Source organism: Arvicanthis niloticus, chromosome 21, assembly GCF_011762505.2.
Source record: "Arvicanthis niloticus isolate mArvNil1 chromosome 21, mArvNil1.pat.X, whole genome shotgun sequence".
Classification (NCBI taxonomy): domain Eukaryota; kingdom Metazoa; phylum Chordata; class Mammalia; order Rodentia; family Muridae; genus Arvicanthis; species Arvicanthis niloticus.
The window spans coordinates 36,315,489-36,334,423 of NC_047678.1; the positions used below are offsets into that span (position 1 = coordinate 36,315,489).

Genomic DNA, 18,935 nt, shown 5'->3' on the forward strand with positions numbered 1-18,935 from the left:
GGTTGAAAGAGAAAGAGGGGGAAAAAACCCACATTAAATTCTATAACCAAGCCTGTTTCCCACACATCCCGAATTAGAAAGGCCCCTGCCTTTGTGCTTTTTATCATGTTGTGTTTCTTATGCCTGAGAATGTCAAGCCGGTTAGCCTGGTATTTGGTGTGAAGATTCACACTTGGAAAGCTGGAGACTTTTATGAGACCTTTTAAGTAAGGAGAGAGATGGAAGTGAGGGGGCGAGTTGGGGGAGACGGAGGGAAAGAGGGAGGGGAGGGGGGAGAAGCAGGAGGTTCTTACTCCATGACAAACAAGGTTTTAAAGATGGAGTCTGAAATAGTTTGAATCCGGAAGTGTCTGAACTGAGTGACGAGTCACAGCTGCTACCCCATCTGCTTCATGCCAGTCAGGCTGTACGGCAGGAGGAACAGAAAGGCCACTCCCTGACTGCCACTATAGGTGAACACTTGAAGTCTGTGACACTTGGGGAATGGTGCTAGGGACTGTTTCTCAGGGGCTCGGGTGGATGCGAATAGCAGGAGAGACAGGAAGTTAAAGCGAAGCTCTCAATTTCTCCAGTTTTACTGAGAACCGTTGACCTAGAGAAAGAGTTATGGCAAAGCACTTCATTGTGGGGTGGCGGGGAAATGGATCACAGCAGGGGTATGGATCCTCTGACAGCCTGCTGGCCATGTAACCATGGAGACCGGAGTTCTGTCTTTCTGGATTCCACCTTAAAAAGCCAGGTGAGGAGATATGGGGAGATAGACAGGCACATCACATGGCCCTACTGATCAGCCGGTGTAGCTGAGTGGGCAAGCTTGGGTGGGATGAGAGACTCCCTCTTAAACTAAGGTGGAGAGAAACCGAGAAAGTCACCTTCCACCAACCTCTGGCCTGTGCGCACACACAGACAGGTAGACACACAGACAGATAGATATATACACAGACTCACAGACAAAGGCAGGCACACACACACACACACACACACACACATGTGTGCACACATGCATGGATCTGTACGCAAGTCCACATACAGAAAAGAGGCTTCAACATGTTTTCTTGTCTATATGTTAGGTACTTTTTCAATTGAAATATAATTACATATAATAAGGTAGATAAATACAACTCATTCAGCTCATGGCCAGAGTAGGCTCAGACCATTTCTAGAACTCAGAGGCCCTTTGTGCCCATTCTATAGATGTGTATGCTGATTCTGAGGGTCCTTTAAGTGCAACCACACTGGGCTGACCTATGTGTGAAAGACCCATTGGGGCGCCATTGCTGTGAAAGTGAAGACTTTGTTTTCCTGTTACAGACCATCCACGATTTTTCAACCAGCTGTATGCTGGCCTTGATTATTACTCCTTGGCAGCCCGGATTATAACAGAGGCACTGAATCCAAGCATGTAAGTACCGTGTGACTGGAGGTTAGAGATGGCCGTTAACTTGTGAGAATGTCTTTCATGATTTTCGCTGTGATGATTTGTTTTGCAAAGTCTAACCATTAGAAATGTCAGAGTCCTAGAACTCCAAGCCATATTGGAGGAGGTGAAGCTGTGAGATAATGCCAGGTATACCTATCAATCAAACAGAGACCTGGTTAAACAAATCTCCACCAACTCCTACAAGAAAAGCCAGGGCTGTGCTACACACTAGCGGCTGAATAAAAACAAGTCGTGGGCTGAGGAGATGGATCTGTTGGGAAAGTGCTTGCCTCCCAAGCCTGAAAACCATAGTACAACCCTCAGAACCCAAGTATAAAGCTGACACATTGTAATCCCAGTTTAGGAGACAGAGAGGGGAAGTTCCCTGGTGCTCCTGGCTAGCCAGATGAGCCTCCTTGTAAACTCTAGGCCAGTGAGAGACCCTGCCTCAAATAACAAGTGAATGGTTAACTAGAGAACCATGCCCAAGGCTTTCTTCTGATTTACACACATGCATGCACACACATGCATCCACTCGTGCACACACACACAGACACAGAAAGAGAGAGTAATACACAGAGACACAGATAAACAGATGCATACACACAGACAGATAGACACACAGATAGATATATACACAGACTCGCAGACAAAGGCACAGACACAGACAGACAGACAGACACACACAGATACATACCTGTACTTTTGATGCTGTCATTAGAAGTTATAAAGTCTGGTGAAAGAAAGATGCAGACTAAATGGCCTTAATGTGAATGAATGCAAAATCCAAATTCATACTTGAGAGACAGGTGTGTTATACTATAAACGTAAATGGAGGGATGTTTGTTTGTCCCAGGAAAGTCTTCTCTGAGAAAAGATGACAGCTAAGAGAAGGATGAGTAAGACCTAAGCAGGTTAAATTGAGAGAGACAAGTACCAACTGGTGGGAGTAACATGTACAAAGGCCCTGTGGTGGGCGGCAGCATGTGCAAAGGCCCTGTGGTGGGAGGTAGCATGCCACTCTTTGCTGAAAGGTCAGTGTGGGTGTATCCAACAGAATGGCAGGAGTTAGAGTAGGAAACAAGACCAGAGAGACTGAGAGTAGCTGACGTGTTGAGCTAGGGAAACTTGCTTACGAACCACTCCACAAACATTGGAAGCCCTTGAAAGTCAACCCTGTTTGCTGACATTTGCTATGTAAAAACAATTCTCTGGCGGATGGGGACATGGCTTAGTGCATATGCTTGACAGCCTGACCTCAGAATCCCTCACATATAAGCCAGGTGCAATAACACAAGTGTCAATAATCTGACACATCTGAGGGAAACAGGAGGCAGAGACAAGGCAATCTCCAGAAACTTGTGGCCCAGTCAGCCTGGGTTATGCTGGACTGTCTCAAACAACGTGGGAGGAGAAGATCAATTAGGAAAGATTGTCCTCTGATCTTCATGAGTCCGTCACAGCACACTTGCACGACTCTCTCTCTCTCTCTCTCTCTCTCTCTCTCTCTCTCTCTCTCTCTCCCCCTCTCTCTCATGTGCACACACACATGCACACACCCAAATCTGAGTGACTAGATAAGATGAATTAAGAGGACACTTCCTTTACCCAATGAGAGATTGTAGCAGTTTGGACTCAGGGTTTAGAAGATGAACCATGAAATCATTGCCATCATTATGGCACTTGGTAGACAAGCATAGGACCCGTAGCTTGTAGGTAGTAGCACACATTTGTGGTCCCAGCACTGGGAAGGTGGAGGGAGGTGAGTCCCTGGTACCTTGTGACCAGTTAGTATTCGGAAGCCCAGGTCCATGTGAGACCCTGCCTCTCAAACCACCATTGGACTCAAGCATGTACACACACAGGGACATGAGTACACACATGTGCACACACTTAGAAGAGAACATGTAAAGGAGTGGACAGGTGTAGGATCTAGGAAATGAGGGTCAGAGAGAAGTTTCTTGGCTAATGCCTGGGTTTCCTCCCTTTGTGACTGGCTTCATGGCTGTGCTATTGGGTGGCACCAGATGCTGTAAGAGAACACCAGTTCCCAACTGTGCAGTGGATGAGGCAATATCAAAATTTCCATTTCCATTGGTGACTGATGAATTTGCAATGAGTTTGAGATAGTCAACCACACTGAGAGATCCTGGGGCCTGGAATTCCAGTATTGGTTTTGAAAGGTGGAGATGTGAAAGAAACTGGGGATATTTTAGAAATACTGGGTATGGATAAGATGCCCCAAGCTAGTGATTCCTGACCCTGACTACTTATTGGAACTACCCTGAGGACCCCTGGGGTCTGAACGAACTAATGAAATTCACCTGCTGTATGAATTTAAGGGCTTTAGTGAGCAGCCAGGGTAGAAAACCACAGCCTTGAGGACAGAGACTGAGGAAAGAGCAGGACTCAGGGCCTTGGGACCAAGACTTGAAGACACAGAATTTCTAATAGTTAGGAGGGAGAGAATCACCTATGGTGGAGGGAGGGAGGAGGGGAAAGCCAAGAGTACAGGTGTGGCAGGAAGCCATAGGAGAGGGACCATGTGACCAGGACAGTGTGCTAACCCAAGGTGAAGACTGAAAGTTTGGGAATTAGCTCCAGAGATGTCAGGGGTGAGCACATGGACTGACAGTGCCTCTATGAGGACAGACATAGTCGCCATGTTCCAGGGCTGGAAGACTCAGACAGTCAGAGAAGATGGCCAAATCTCACTCTTCAGATCTCTGCCCTTAGGGTTTCAGAACTCCTTTCTTGAGTTACTTGACCTGGTACATTTAGAGGTCTATGAAGTGTTAAATTCTGCCCCACTGCACCATCCGCTCAGAATGTGCCTGCCCTGGTGACGGCAGCCCTTTGCCTCCATCCGCATGTCCATTCCCAGTATAGAGTTGAGCCAACTTTTAGTAATAACCTCACAACAAATTGAACGACTATTTTATCTGTATTTCAACCCCCCATAAATATACACAGACTTTCACACTGTCTGTGTGTATAAAATGGTTTCACATCATGGTGGAAGTTTAGCCTATCTTATATTTAAGAGGATCTGTAGAGTGCTTGGCATACAGGCAGACATTACATAGTAGGTGTTTGGTTCTTTTTGCTTTTGTTCCAAAGCTATCCCCTCCAGATGTTAAAAATACTTATATCAAAAAATTCTACAACTAGAAACTTAAATGTGTCTGCCTAGCCTACATATTTAGAGTCAACATTTATTCACATACAAGTTAATTAATGTACAATCACCTTACTGTAAAGGAGGTTGGAGATATTTAGTGACTCTTAGTCACCTGGAGAGAGAAGAGACTTACACATTACATAACCAGGCATTATATGTATGCATATGTAATATAGTAATATAAACACTAATATAGCTGATGGAGTTTGGGGTACGGTTCTGGAGCTGGGAAGTTGCTCTGGATGGAGTTCAAAGGGCAGGCATATACTAAGCACATGGGATCAACATGAGGGATTGGAGAGGGAGAGTGTGGGACGAACATGCAGGGAGGGCCAGGGATGCAAGTCAGACTGGTACAGTTTTAGTGACAGTTTCCACAGATCCCAGAGAAATCTCTACAAGGACCAGTCATCAAATATGGATGCCACAGGGAGAGGTGTGGCCATATGGTTGCCCCTTGAACTGAGATGATCCTAAGAAGGTCACAATATCAAGGCTCTCTGGTGATGGTGTCCTTGCCTAGAGGGAGAAATCAGGACAGAACTTGTCAGTAAACCCATCACACAATGAGAGCTACTAATAAAACACTCCCCACCTGTGTCGGGATAGCTAATGGAGTAGAGAAGGCCATGTTTAGGACACAGAACATCCATGTAGAGAGAGTGTACTTGTATTAATGAACTTGAAAAAGATGGCTGCCAAGACAAGAGCTTCTCTTTAGTTAGTCTTAACAACCGGTTTACCAGACATTCAAACAAAGGAGTGGCTATTTCTCATGGCTGACACATAGATGATTCCTTGCCTTCAATTCCCTATGAAATTGAAGGTTCCTGAAGTAGCTTGCCAGGGACACCAACTATGGACATTTAACCTTATCTAGTAGCAATATTAATATTAATATTAATATTAATAGGAATAGGAATAGCAGTAGCAGCAGTAGTAATAGCATTGCCAATGGAGTCTTCTCTAGTTCCGAGGGATAGATCTACAGAGACTCCCTCCACCTGGCAGCCACTGGGTTTCATGGAACTCACTCTATGCCTTTCTCGGGACCCCCCAAGGGATGTTTTGACTCTAGTCATAGAAGTGAAGTGTTTTTTATATCTGTCTAGTTATACGTATGAGGTGTCCCCAGTGTTTCTGTTAGTGGAAGAGGCGGTTCTGAAGAAAATGATTGAATGTATTGGCTGGAAAGAAGGGGATGGAATATTTAACCCAGGTGAGTACCACTGGTGACCTCCATCACCCTCCCACTTGGAGCATCTACACATCTATTCAGGGGAGGAACCTCTCCTTGCAGGCATACACGTGACCAAAATGTTAGCAGACCATGAGCTAACAAACACGGTTTCACGGTGTGATTGAAATTTTCATAAATGCTAAGTCATCATATACAAACTTAACAAATGGAATGTCTACATCTTAGGGTGTTCATATCAAGCACTTAAGATTTTTATCTAACACAAGGAAGTTCCTCAGCTGTTGGGAGCTTAGAGAGGTACTGCGAGGTCCTCTGTGTTTTTAAGGCGATGTTTCAACAGAATTTTCAGAGCATCTTAGTTTATTCTACAGTGTTTTTCTTGGGCTGGAGATGAGCGTGTATTTCCACTTCAGTTCCACCAGAGAGGTGACAGACAGAGTGTTATAAACAACACAGCTTTGGATATCCTCCTAAGTTCAGGTCCTGAGCCAAAAGGATAGGCCTAAATTTGCTCCTTTTTTGAGATAAAAAAGGGTCTGAAATTGTAGACATTTGGGAGAGCATAGTTGAGACATCTGGGGTGTTTGGGTGCCTTTCACAGTGAGTTTTGCTTAGATAGAAGTAGCCCTAGCTGTTCAATGCTTCCCAGCCTATTTGTTTTTTGGGGGTGTTAGGACTTCATGCTGTAAATGTGACCTTTAAATTTTCTCTTTGCAGGTGGCTCTGTGTCCAATATGTGTGCAATGAATTTAGCTAGATTCAGACATTGCCCTGATATCAAGGAGAAAGGCCTGTCTGGTTTGCCAAGATTAATCCTTTTCGCATCGGCAGAGGTAAAGCATTATTCCTGAAGGTGGATACATTTTTATTTCTTCCTGGGGATGTGCTAGTTAACAGTTCATTTGCCTGAGGATTCCCTTTTGTGATTTTGATCCTATCCACATGTGATTGATGTGCCTACCTATGATATAGTATTTCATTTCAAAGGTAAATCAGATTATTCTGGTTTTGTGACCCCTGGCCACTCAGTTTTCACTTAAAATTTAAAGTCTGACTACAGGATGCCAATACCCAATGAATGCACGTCTACAATGCAACCCTTAGGCTACAATACAACCCAAGATTTATGAAAGAGGGCTTGGAAAGATTGTAAAAGCCAGAGGATCAGGGCATCTCCTGTAAGGCAGTGTCTTCTACATATAACAGGGAGGGGCACCCACTAAATCTCACCAATATGGTTGCCTAAACAAGACCAGCATCATGACAACATCAGGTGATGTACAGATGTGGATGGGGGAACATCTGCCAAGACTCCATCCCTAGATGAAGAGGTCCAGGCAGCTAATAGATACAGGAAGAGGATGAATCAGGCTTCTCCAGGGTCAAGCTCCCCAATGGGTTATCTAGTCTCTAAGTGATAAGCACTAAACATGTATACATATGTACAACAGTAGAAGGACTCAGTAAGGTGTGTGTGTGTGTGTGTGTGTGTGTGTGTGTGTGCATGCGCACACACAGGCACTCATGTGCAAGCACCATGGATTTCATTTGAAAGTACTAGCTCCCTGTCTGTGACTCTTTCCTTCAAGTGTTCTTGTTTAATTAGAACTCAGATCATGACTGATGTCAGATGTGCTCTCCACTCATAATTCCTTTCGAAGTTGCTTTGTTTGAGTAATGGAAGGTTTGTTTTCTTTTTTTTAATCTTTCCTTTGAAGGTAAAGAGGAAGGCAGAAGACTTCAGTAACCACTGATGTCTCACATACACGTGCACATGCACACACACACACACACACACACAATCCAGAGTCACCAAGGTTCTCACACCTTTTTCACTCTCTAGTGCAAGGTGAAGATGTGGGTAAGTACACTGACTTTGAGTTAGGCCACCAGATTTGATTCTGATCTTAGGACACATGATCTGAGTGGAGTTAGAAAAGTTCATGCCACCTCTGTGCTTTGCTTTCCTCATTTTAACCAGCATATCAGTTGTCTCTTGTCTCTCAAATTATCCCCAAACTGCAGCCACATTCTAAGCCAGTTCTAAGCCTCTGAGATCCTGGAAAGTTGTGCCATTCTTGGCTGGGATCCTTTCCCTGACTGGAACAGGGGTGGTCCAGCTGGTTGGTTCCAGTGACCCCTCTCTACACCGTGCCCCTTGCACAGTGCACCCCAACAGGCAGTGCAGGCAGACTCTGAGAAATCTAGGAACACATAGGTCACTGAGTGCTATATCAGAACTGGTATATTGCCAGTCTGGACTCATTTTTGTAACAAAGCAAGACATATCTCAGACTCATATCCAAGATATGGAGAAAGTAGAATCTGGTGCTAAGTGAACTTACACAAGGTCTAAAGTCAGGGATCCCTGAGCAATGGACCCACAAAAGCAATCCATTAGCCACACCATACTCATCAAAGAGAAGATGCTTGCAAAGACTGAATGGGTTGTTGCCTGCAAAGTAGAATCTGGTTCATATTAGAAGAAAAAGAACTGGCCATTAACAATAGGAGGAGAAAGAGCCAGCCCCAGTGAGATGGGTGTAAATGGATGGTCTAGCTTAAGGTCAGTCTTATCAGAAAGACACCCTTGTTCCCTATATTCTACTTTTTGTGTGGTTCCAGTGGATCTCTGTTCATTCCCAGGGTAGCTATTCTGACAAAAGCTGGAGGCGGGTTCCCATCCAAGTACTTATCAGGCAGTGCTTTGCTTAGCTTCCAAGGTCAGACAAGACAGGGCCTAAACACACATGACAAGAAAGAGGAAAGGGGAATACTGGGACTGCAAGGGCAAGAGTGGGAGGGGATTAGGGATATGGGTGGGAAGGAGTTGTGAAGCAAGTCCAGCCAAAACAAAGTATGTATGAAAATGTCAAAAGGAGACTTGTTACTTCTTATCCTTCTCAAAACAAAACAAAACCAAACAAAAAAAAAAAAACAAAACAAAACCAAACAAAAATAAAACCAAACCAAAACCAAAGCCAAAGCTGGCTAAAATCTAAACCTTGTCTATGACTTTCAGCTGGGCTTTCCTGAGCAATTCATTTTCTTCTATGAGAAAAAAATGTCACTTTATTATTACAAGAGTTTATGCCTTGAGGGTCCTCAGCAAAGAGAACCCTAGCCAAGTTTTGCGTTTTCTTCTTACTCTTGGCTCTGGTTAGCTCTGTGCTGACAAGAGAGCAGAAGTGAGGGCAGCGGTACCTTTGGAGACACATCTGGGTGGTACCAGGACATCAGCATCTTCCCTTGGGCACCATGCTTCTTGATAAGCTGGGTCTTCTGTAGGCAGAGTAGGATGTTTGGAACTTTGAAAATACATGCTTACTTGGGATTATTATGGGATAGGGTTTCCCTCTCCATAGTACAGCCCAGTCTATTTCAGACGTAGGGACCCAAGTCAACAGCAATATATAGTGCTGTTTCATTTCCTGGGCAGGCTGATGAGACCCTGTCCCTGTCTTCTCTTCCATGTCTTCGCTTGGTTTAACTCTTCTCTGTTAGAGTCTTCTGGAAGAGTTGCCCCTGGGAATGGAAGAAGTTTAACAGAGGCTGAGGATGAAGACGGCAATGGGGATGATTGCTAGCCATGGTAGGGAGAGAGAAGACACCAGGTTCTCAGGTTGTTATGAAGCCGGAGCCTAGTGATCCTTCCAGTCCCCCAGAGGCATGGCTAACTAACATGGAAGCAGAAATTGGGTTCAGAAAACCAAAGAGCAGGATGTAAATCCCATGTCTGTGAGCACACCATTGCCTTGAGTGTATAGTCATAGACTCAGCCTGTCCATCCTCATGCAACTTGCAACCCTCTTCTTTTCCCTGCTTCAGGTCATAGCATCTACTTTATTTTAATTTCCATCTTAATGACTACCCTCATTGCTTATTATAAAATTTTTTTTAAAAAAAACTAGCTAAAAATAGAATTACACAATGTCGTGTTTGGTAAAGTCCTCAAAGCTCAGGGTAGTCACTGGCTGCATGTCATCATTTACCTTTGTAAGTTTTATTAGTGGTCACTCAGTGGCCCACAGTCCCTCCATGGTTCTATCAGTAATTTTTTTCCCAGTCTTCATTCTGCCCCACATCCCTGCATCCCTTCTTTACACATCCAGATATGGAATGCATATATCTTGCACTGAAGGTGTTTCTGCATACTCCCCCTTTTGACTGTAATTCGCCTCTTGTTACTAGCCAGCAAGCACATCACTGTAGACTCCTGAGATGTCACTGGTCTTTCCACAGTGGCCTTTTCAGTGCTGGGAGGAGAGGTGTGATACAACTTTATATTTGTGACTTAGTTAGTACTTTTCTATTGGTGCCTTGAGTATGAAGGGAGAGGGGGTTTGGGGGGTTTGTTAGCAGAGAGATTCATTTTAGAAACAACACAGAGCAAAGATCATTGTCTGGCACAAGATGAGGGTCATAAGGAAGCACCTAACTCCCACACAGTAAGTGACCTGGAACTAGTTCCTCCCAAGCAGGGCTGGCACTAGGGAGGGAGGAGGCCTAGGATGCTGATCTCCGGGCTGGTCCTCCTTGAACCTTGCACCTCGGTGCTTCCCTGATGTGCTACTTTGCCTAAGGAATACACGAACAAACATCTACTCATTCTAGGTGGGATGCGTATGAAACAGCAAAGAAACAACACCACATAAGTTTAGCTGGTGATGTAGTGAACTTACCAAGGTTACTTAAAGGAATGTGGGTATCGGTAGGGTGTTACATCCAAGAGAATGGGTGCCCCAAGGTCCATAGCATCTGAAAAGCCAAGCCCAGCATGGGCAAGACTCATGAAAGCTGAATCCCTGGAGTTGGCTGTATGACTTGCAAGTGACTCATCAAGCTGGGGAGTTTCTTCTCCTGACAACTGTTAGCACTCTTAGAACTTTGGAGAGGAGCATTGTGAGTCCTGTAAGTTTCAGGAACTCCCTGAGTCTTGTAGGTCTTTCTTACTTCATGAGCCTTAGGGGAATGTTTTCATTGAGAGGAAATTGCTACACAGCACCCCCTGAGCTGGAGTGGGGTGGATCCCAGGTCTTCACAGTAGGAAAGCAAGTGCCCTTTAAGATGTTAAGAACATGAAGGTGAAGGCTATCTATCTGCATCGACCCTGGCATCTTTAGGAGTGGGACTAGTCTTACGATGTTGGAGAAATCTCCAGAGCATTTCTGCTTTCCCTCCCTGGAAGGGCAACACTGACAAAGTCTGCTCTCCTTACCTGAAACTTTGAGCATCAAATTAGTCAGCACTAGACCAAAAGTATTCTGGACACAGCACACACCAATCAACAATTCATCCTGAAAGCCATGATCACAGGGAAAACATCCAAGATCATGGAGAAAGCATCCTTACAAGGACCAGAAAGTGACACTTCAGCTCAGGGCTGATTTTCATGTTGATGCTCGATAGCTCACTCACTGCTTCATCTTTGTGGAAACCGGTACCACTGGGGTGGTTTATGCCTCCTGTAGATTTACAAAACCTATGAGGAGGCTGGGTTTTAGGATGCCCGATTTGTCTTTGGCCAGTGATGGGAATAACCACCATTTACTTCAAAATGCAGTTATTACTTCTCGGGTCCAGACAACTAGGGTTTTCATTTCTCCTCAACTAGTTGACATATCTAAAGCCTTTCTCCATTCTCTCTCCACTTTCAGGGCCCTTCTTCTCAGAAACTCTCAGATGCTTGCCTTTTAGTTGGCAGACATTAAAAATAAATCTGTTTGTCTGCATTGGAGGATGCTACTGGGATGTCCCTGGTCCTGACATTTTGGGCGTTAACTCCATGGCTGTTATTCTGATTCCCAGTCTAGACTTTTGCTCAGCAAAGGATTGGTTGGAGACTGTATTGTTTCTCATGGAGAGAGGGCTGTGATTTTCCTTACCATCAGACGTCACTGGGAGCAGGCTAGCATTTATCATTAGGAAATCAATAGCTGCTTGGCTGGCAGAACGCACATCTCTGGTGAGAAATAATTCACCTTGGCTGTGTCACCTCAGTTGTGCAGGAGTGTTGCCCCCAGCCAGCACAGGCTGATGTAGCCCATAGACATTAATTACATTTTTTATGTACATTATTACCCTCCAATATGCATATGTTCTGTGACACCCTGAAATAAATGCATCCTGCGGGCATTTGGGATGTGTCCTGCTTGATATTTGGAAATTAATTATTTAGGATGGTCTCATTTTTCCTGGTTGTATGACTCCTTCTGCGTTTTATTTTTACAGGGTTTTCTTCTTCTTCTTCTTCTTTTTTTTTTTTAAATAAAAAGCTTTCCCATTTGACAAAAGAAGGAAAAAAAATAACCACATTTGAGAAAATATATCAAGCTAAGTATGAAGGCATGACTATTCTTTTAATGCATTCTTCCCTACAAATTAAAGTTACTTTTTTTTTTTTTTTTTTTGGTATAATAATGTTCTTTATTGCCTTTGTTTCTCTGGCATGAAAAAGAATGACTTGACCACCTGTCCCCCTTCATACACAAAGAACCGCATCTTCGATGTTAGACTGCTAATTATGGGATAAGCTTTGAAGGGTGAGGCAGAGGGTCCAATATCTTGCCAGTATTTGTCAACAGGAAATAGGCTACACCTGCCAGACCCAACTACTGACCTTATTCATGCCATGCTGGAGGACAGATAATGCCTATCAATATTACTTTGATTCATGTGATGCTGGCCGTATTTCTATAGGTCTGATTTTAGCATTGTTTTCAATGTTATAAAATGAGTCAAGTGTCTGATCTCTGTTTATAGCCGATCTTTTTTTTTTTTTTTTCTAGGAAATAATTAAACCTTTCTCTTGACATCTTTGAGATAGCTTCTTGTCTCTCCTCAGAGGGTTTTAGGTCAGCAGTGTTCTAAATTCTAACCTTGCATTAACTCGCCCATAATAGTACTGTCAAGAGAGACTTTTCTTAGTCTTCCAAAAAGGTCAAGAACCTTCCGTGACCAAGTCTGCTCCATGCACTAAACCGGGTTCGCACGTTAACCATTTCTTCCTGTGACGAGCTGATGGCATAGGCTTTATTGATACAATGCTTTCTGGATTAGCAAACCTTCTTCGTTATTTATTCAAGGTTCCAAAAATGCTGCTTTCTCCGACCCCAAAATCAACTGTCTCTGCCACTCATTAAGCAGCTCAATCCAGTTATCAATTTCTTTCTTCTACGCGATCCTGTTGCAAAGACTACGCCAAAGCTATGAAAACACACACACAGCAGCAGTTTTTTTGTTATTGTTGTTTTTTTGTTTTTGTTTTTGTTTTTCGAGACAGGGTTTCTCTGTGTAGCCCTGGCTGTCCTAGAACTCACTCTGTAGACCAGGCTGGCCTCGAACTAAGAAATCCGCCGGCCTCTGCCTCCCAAGTGCTGGGATTAAAGGTGTGCACCACCACCGCCCGGCAGCAGCAGCAGTTTAGATAGTAAATAATACATGTTCCATGCTTGCATTCAATTCTGACCCTCCCCTCCCCCTCTAATTCAGTGTCATTACTCCATGAAGAAAGCGGCCTCCTTCCTTGGGATCGGCACCCAGAATGTGTACTTTGTAGAAACAGATGGAAGGTAACAGGGGAGGGGGCGGGGGTGGGGGCTGAAGCGTCGCGGGTGGAGGGGGAGATCCTGCCTGCTAAAAGCACAGCCTTTGCCTGTTAAGTACTGCGCATAACGGAAATGTCCCAACTCTGTACCCCTCAGAGGTAAAATGATACCGGAGGAGCTGGAGAAACAAATCTGTCAAGCGAGACAAGAGGTGAGAGTGAGGGTTTGGGAGAGGTGGGCATGGGTGGTGCCCGTGAGGAAGAGAACTCGGAGAGAATGCAGAGCACCAACCTGCTGTAGGGGGTGTGTGAGACAAGAGCGCATGTCCGGGTTAACACGGGGAAACTGGGGAGCCGTTTTACAATAAGTTCTATTTCTTGGTATATGGCTCTCTGATTTCTTGGGGATTTTTATTTCTGGGTGGTCAGAGTCTGTAACAATGGGTGTCATGGCAGGTGGTCTGGAGATATACCCCCTGTCCTCACTTGGGGGAGTTCTTAGTCTAGCACTTCTGTACCAGAATGTTCTATTTTCCCGAGCTGTTTGAATAGATAATGCTGACGTGTTTGCTGCTGGAGAAAGCCAGACCTGACCGTGCGTAACTGATGTGATTGTCTGCAAGGCTGGTCTTCACACAGGACTGAAAACATGGCTGGCTGCGTTCACCCCAGATTGCTTCTTGGGTTCAAAGTGTTTGCCGCACCCATAGCACCCATATTGTCTTTCTAGTCTTTCCTCCCATCCAGCTCTCCCCTTCCTCCACTGCTGACAGAGCTGCAGACAGCACTGTAAACAGGTGGTTTATGCAAATGGTCTGTTCTCGTAGGCGTTTGCATTTGAAGATGGATGGGTTCATTATTTTAAGCCTTAATATATTTATATTGTTATACTCTATCTTTTCAAATTTTGTAAAATTACTTTATCCTGGGGTATGCTAAATTACTCTATCTGCTCCAGAGTCTATACTTAATTATTTTAATTACATTTTATTTATTTGGTGGCTGAGGCAGGGGGTGCATGCCATGGTCCATATAGAGAGGTCAGAGGACAACTTTTAAGAGTTGGTTCTCTCCTTCCACCATCTGGGTTCTGAGGATCAAACTTAGATTTTCAGGCTTGGTAGCAGGTGACTTTATTCTGTGAGCCATCTTGCTGGCCTTGCAGTCTATACTTAAAAAAAAAAAAATCTGTTACTATTGTAGGTGTGTTGTCTTCAGATGTGTGTCTTCAAACCTACATACATCTTTTTAGTTACCGTCTTACTGTCTGTGTACACATGAGCATTGTTTGTGGGCCCACATGGTCACAGTCTCACTTGGGGTAAAATTCTCCAAAATATGGTCAAGATATTTTTCCCTTCGTTTGTTTACTCGAGCCCTCCATTTCCCCTCCCTCCCTTCCTGTTCTTTCTTTCCCTTCCCCATTCTTTCCCTTCCTTCTTCCTTTTCTCCATCTGTCTGTCCGTCTGTCTGTCTGTCTCTGTTCTTTAACTTTTTCATCGTAGATGGCCTTGAAGTTTACAGAGCAGTAGCATGCCTCTTGCCACCCGTCATACGCACTCACAGATGTGGTTAACTTCTTCCTCCATCTCCACCTCAGTCCCCTTCACTGCTCAAAATTCTGAAACAACCCCCGCCCCCCACATCATTCCATCAATCCAGAAATAGTTGAGCATATCTGTGAAGTATAGGCACTTTTATTTCTAAAACAGTACTGTGACAACAAGGGCAATCATTTCTTGATATAATAAAATAGTCACTTTATACTACAAATTTCCCTTTCTCCTTTAAAACAATAGCTGGCTTACTTAAGGAAGAATTCAGCAAAGAATATATATCATATGATATATATGATTTATAGATCTGATAAATTTTTGGTAATCCACAGCTTCTTCTGCCTCTACTCTTATGCCTTGAATTGATTTGGAGAAGACTCCTTGTCCCTGGGTTTCAGCTCACATTAAGGCTATAGAGATTCTGACTGCCTTTTGCACTGTCTGTCCTTGCGTCTCCTGGTGCTTGGACCTCCACGAGATTCAAATTGTATTTCTTTTCATTGTTTTACACTTTGTCCTTCCCTGGGGAGGATGCCTTCTGCCTCCTTCTGTGATGACATCATCAGTAGAACTTAGTACCGTTGGGGTCTACCCATCTACTGTTAAGCCCTCCCTTACCCTCACCTCATGGATTTGGCTGCCCTGGTGACTATTACCTGGAGTGACTTTAGAGTCCATGTTCTTGTCCCTCCCTCACTCATTGGCAGCCCTTCTGCTACAAACAGAAATGTCTCCTCATGGATGCTTAGTTTCCCTAAGCAAATGATCTTCCCAGGCAAGGAGGGGAAAACATGTCCTTCTTTTGTCTGATTTACCAATTCTCAATGTTCTGAGACTGTTTTCCACCCTCCCCCAAGCACAGCCTCTGGTGTGTGAGCGTTCTTAGCAGTTTATATGTCTAGCATAGGTTGATTTGATCCCATTGGAGTCATTACTTTTTTTCTTCAATTTTTGGTTCGTATTGATACCCCACGTGTAAAAACCTGATATGATTCTGAAGTTGAGACCCTGGAAAACAGAAATTTGGAAAAATGAAAATTGCTTCAGACACATGGAAAAAGAGGAGAACGAGGATGCACTGGTGTTTCTGCCCAGGTTTCTTTGAAGTCAGTGCCTACATGGGCATGGATTCACCAGCACCCAGCCTTGCATTCATTTGCAGACGGTAGCACACCATGGGTTTGCAGAGCTCCGTGGCAGTGCCATAAGCTGTCTCCCTTTTCTGGTGTTTCTGTCATAGTACTTGAGACACAGGGAGCCATCAGCATGGCGTTTTGTGCTGCGGTCAAGCTCTCTGAGCCAAGGCTACCCATTAAAACATCTTTTAGACAACAACCTTTGCTTGGTGCTGTCACAGAGACAGTGGAAACCACAGGGAACCAATGAAGTAGTTATTGACCAGTCCAGTGAGCAGGACCACTGTATATTTCCAAGGTGGTTATGAGCAGGAGTGTCTGAAGCAACAAACCTTCTTATGAAATATAGTGTGCAGGCGGTGTGAGAACAATACTGTTTCCCTGAACTTTGTAGTTAACAGCCAGAAACAAGGCAGGAAAAAAAACAGGAAATAAATCTCACATAAATGTGTGGGTTCTCGACCTATTAAAAACATGATTTAATAGGTGAGAAGAACTCATTAGAATCCTCTGATAGCTTACCTGGATATTTTCTCTTGCTTGTCAGAACATCACACAGTGTATGGAGAAGTCCCACCATTAAAGACACCTTAAACAGTTTCAGCAAATGACTTTTTGTCTGTCTCTTTGAATGATTGACTGCTGTGACCCTGTTCTTATTCTGTTTAGGTTACTGACTTAATAACCAATTGTGATTGAGTGCAGGGAAGAATTTCCCCATGCTCATGGCTCTCCACTGGGGGCTCTGTCACCTTCTGGCCTGGCTCTGAAAGAGTTGGGGTAGACTCAATCCTGTGTGCCACAGGTGTCTCACCAGATGGCAACTAGATTCATTCTATGCTCCTACTGTGATTCCTGGGCCTCTCAGTTGAGGGACATGGGACCCACTGATCTTCTGCCTCACTTCTCATAGAGAAATAACATGTTTCTATGAAAAGGTCAGTTAAGTTGTAATAAATTTGGTTCAAATGCAAGTGACTATGGCACACAAGGAGATAAGCATCTGTCGTGACAACAGTGAACTTCACCAAAAATCCGAGAGGAACTCAACGCTATGCTGAGTGGAAGTGAAACAATTTTCAGAAGAAATAAAATGCACAAGAGTACCTCATTCTTCATGTTCTAAAAATCCTAGAGATCATAGCTACCCACAATCCCACAGTTGTCTGTAGATTGTCCTTGTCACAGTAACATACTTCTGCCACCATGTTAGCACTGATGAGATGGGAAATACCCTTCTTTTCTCTTTCCCTGCCTGATCGGCATGAAGCTGCTGCTGTGTGCATTGTACTTAGATGATTTGACTGTGTTAATTTTCAACTCTGTGTTATACTTGTTCTCTTAGTCAGGGTCCTCTAGAGTCACAGAACTTATGGAATATATATATATATATATATATTTGTGATGATTACAGTCCAACTAACCCAACAATGGGCAGCTGTGAATGGGAAGTCCAAGGATCTAGTAGTTGCTCAGTCCCACAAAGCTAGCTGTTTCAACTGGTCTTCTAACAGATGTGCTTACAAGTAAATGCAAGTGCCTAAGAAGAACAAATCTTCCTTTTTCTTCCAATGTCCTTATGTAGGCCTCGAGCAGAAAGTGTGGCCCAGATTAAAGGTGTGTACTACCCGCCTGGATCTGGGACTTTGTTTTGCTCCAGGCTGACTTTGAACTCAGATATCTCCTTGCCTCAGTCTCCTGGAATTAAGACATGTATTATCTTGTCTGGGCCTAAGATTTTCAGGGCCACTATGCCTCAAGATCTCCATGCCAAGATCCAGGTCAGAAACCTGTCTTCCAGCCTCAAGATCTGGATCACAGGTGTGTCCTCCACTTCTGGATCATAGTTCATTCCAGATATAGTCAAGTTGACAACCAGGAATAGCCATTATACCCGGGATCTCCTTTTTCTCATCCATGGTTCACTGACATCTGCTCAGTTAATAAGATGCAAGCCATCAGCTGTGAGGAAGGGACCAGTTCACGAGTAAGGCAGGTCCTCTTTCCCAATGTACGCTGTGAATTTATCTATGGCTGCCTGGAATGGATAGCCCCTCCCTGTGAGATTGCTTCTTTCTCCCTGTTCGCATTTGTTCTGCATCTACACTTGCTTGTACCTTTGTCTGGCAGCTGTATCTATTTACTTAGATAAGCAGACAGGCCTGGACTATTCACCCCTGGGGCTAGATTTTTTGTCTATATTTGTTCAGGTGTGAGGGGGCAATGCAGGCACTATAAAAAACTAGAATGTTTCCTCAAGACCAAGCAAGCCTACGGAATGACTTTCTGTCATTTCCAGTGGTGTTGTTCACTTTGGACCTGGGTCATTACCACAACATGAACCTGATGGACAGAATACAACAGACAGGACCTGACAGCAATATCTTGACTCTAGCCATTTATCTTGACCAATGGAGGATCAGGTTATAGCATTTTCTCAGTGTACTCAACCTATTTATAATAAACAAAGGCCACATAGTATGGAAGTGTCCCAATACTCACAGAATCAGCCATGACCTCCAAGGACACCCGTTTGTCATACATATATCCCATGTTTACAGTTTCCAACAGGTGTGAATTTCAGAATGGTAGTGATGACTCTCTTTGTGACCTGTCTCCTTTCCACAGGATGCAGTGCCATTTCTTGTCTGTGCCACCTCTGGTACCACCGTAGCTGGGCGCCTTTGACCCCCCTGGATGAGATTGCTGAGGTCTGTGAGAGGCATGGCCTCTGGCTCCATGTGGATGTAAGTCCATCTGTCTAACCTCTAAGTCCTTCCCCAGCTTCTCATACTCTCAGAATCTAGAAGCCTCTTACTTTGAGTTATGCTTCTCACGTGGGTAATGAGCATGCAGTTACTTTAAGGCTTCCAGAAGATTCTAAGACCTCAGATC

The 18,935-nt window shown here is 44.2% G+C and overlaps 1 protein-coding gene across 1 annotated transcript in view; it reads left to right on the top strand.

Annotated features, from left to right (window-relative positions):
* The window catches only part of Gadl1 (glutamate decarboxylase like 1), a 172,249-nt gene that overhangs the window by 38,598 nt on the left and 114,716 nt on the right, over nucleotides 1-18,935 (top strand). Inside the window, 7 exon segments of the mRNA XM_034484292.2 lie at nucleotides 1,312-1,402; nucleotides 5,714-5,820; nucleotides 6,520-6,635; nucleotides 13,294-13,373; nucleotides 13,506-13,560; nucleotides 18,669-18,719; nucleotides 18,722-18,787. Coding sequence (XP_034340183.2) covers nucleotides 1,312-1,402; nucleotides 5,714-5,820; nucleotides 6,520-6,635; nucleotides 13,294-13,373; nucleotides 13,506-13,560; nucleotides 18,669-18,719; nucleotides 18,722-18,787 — 566 coding nt within the window.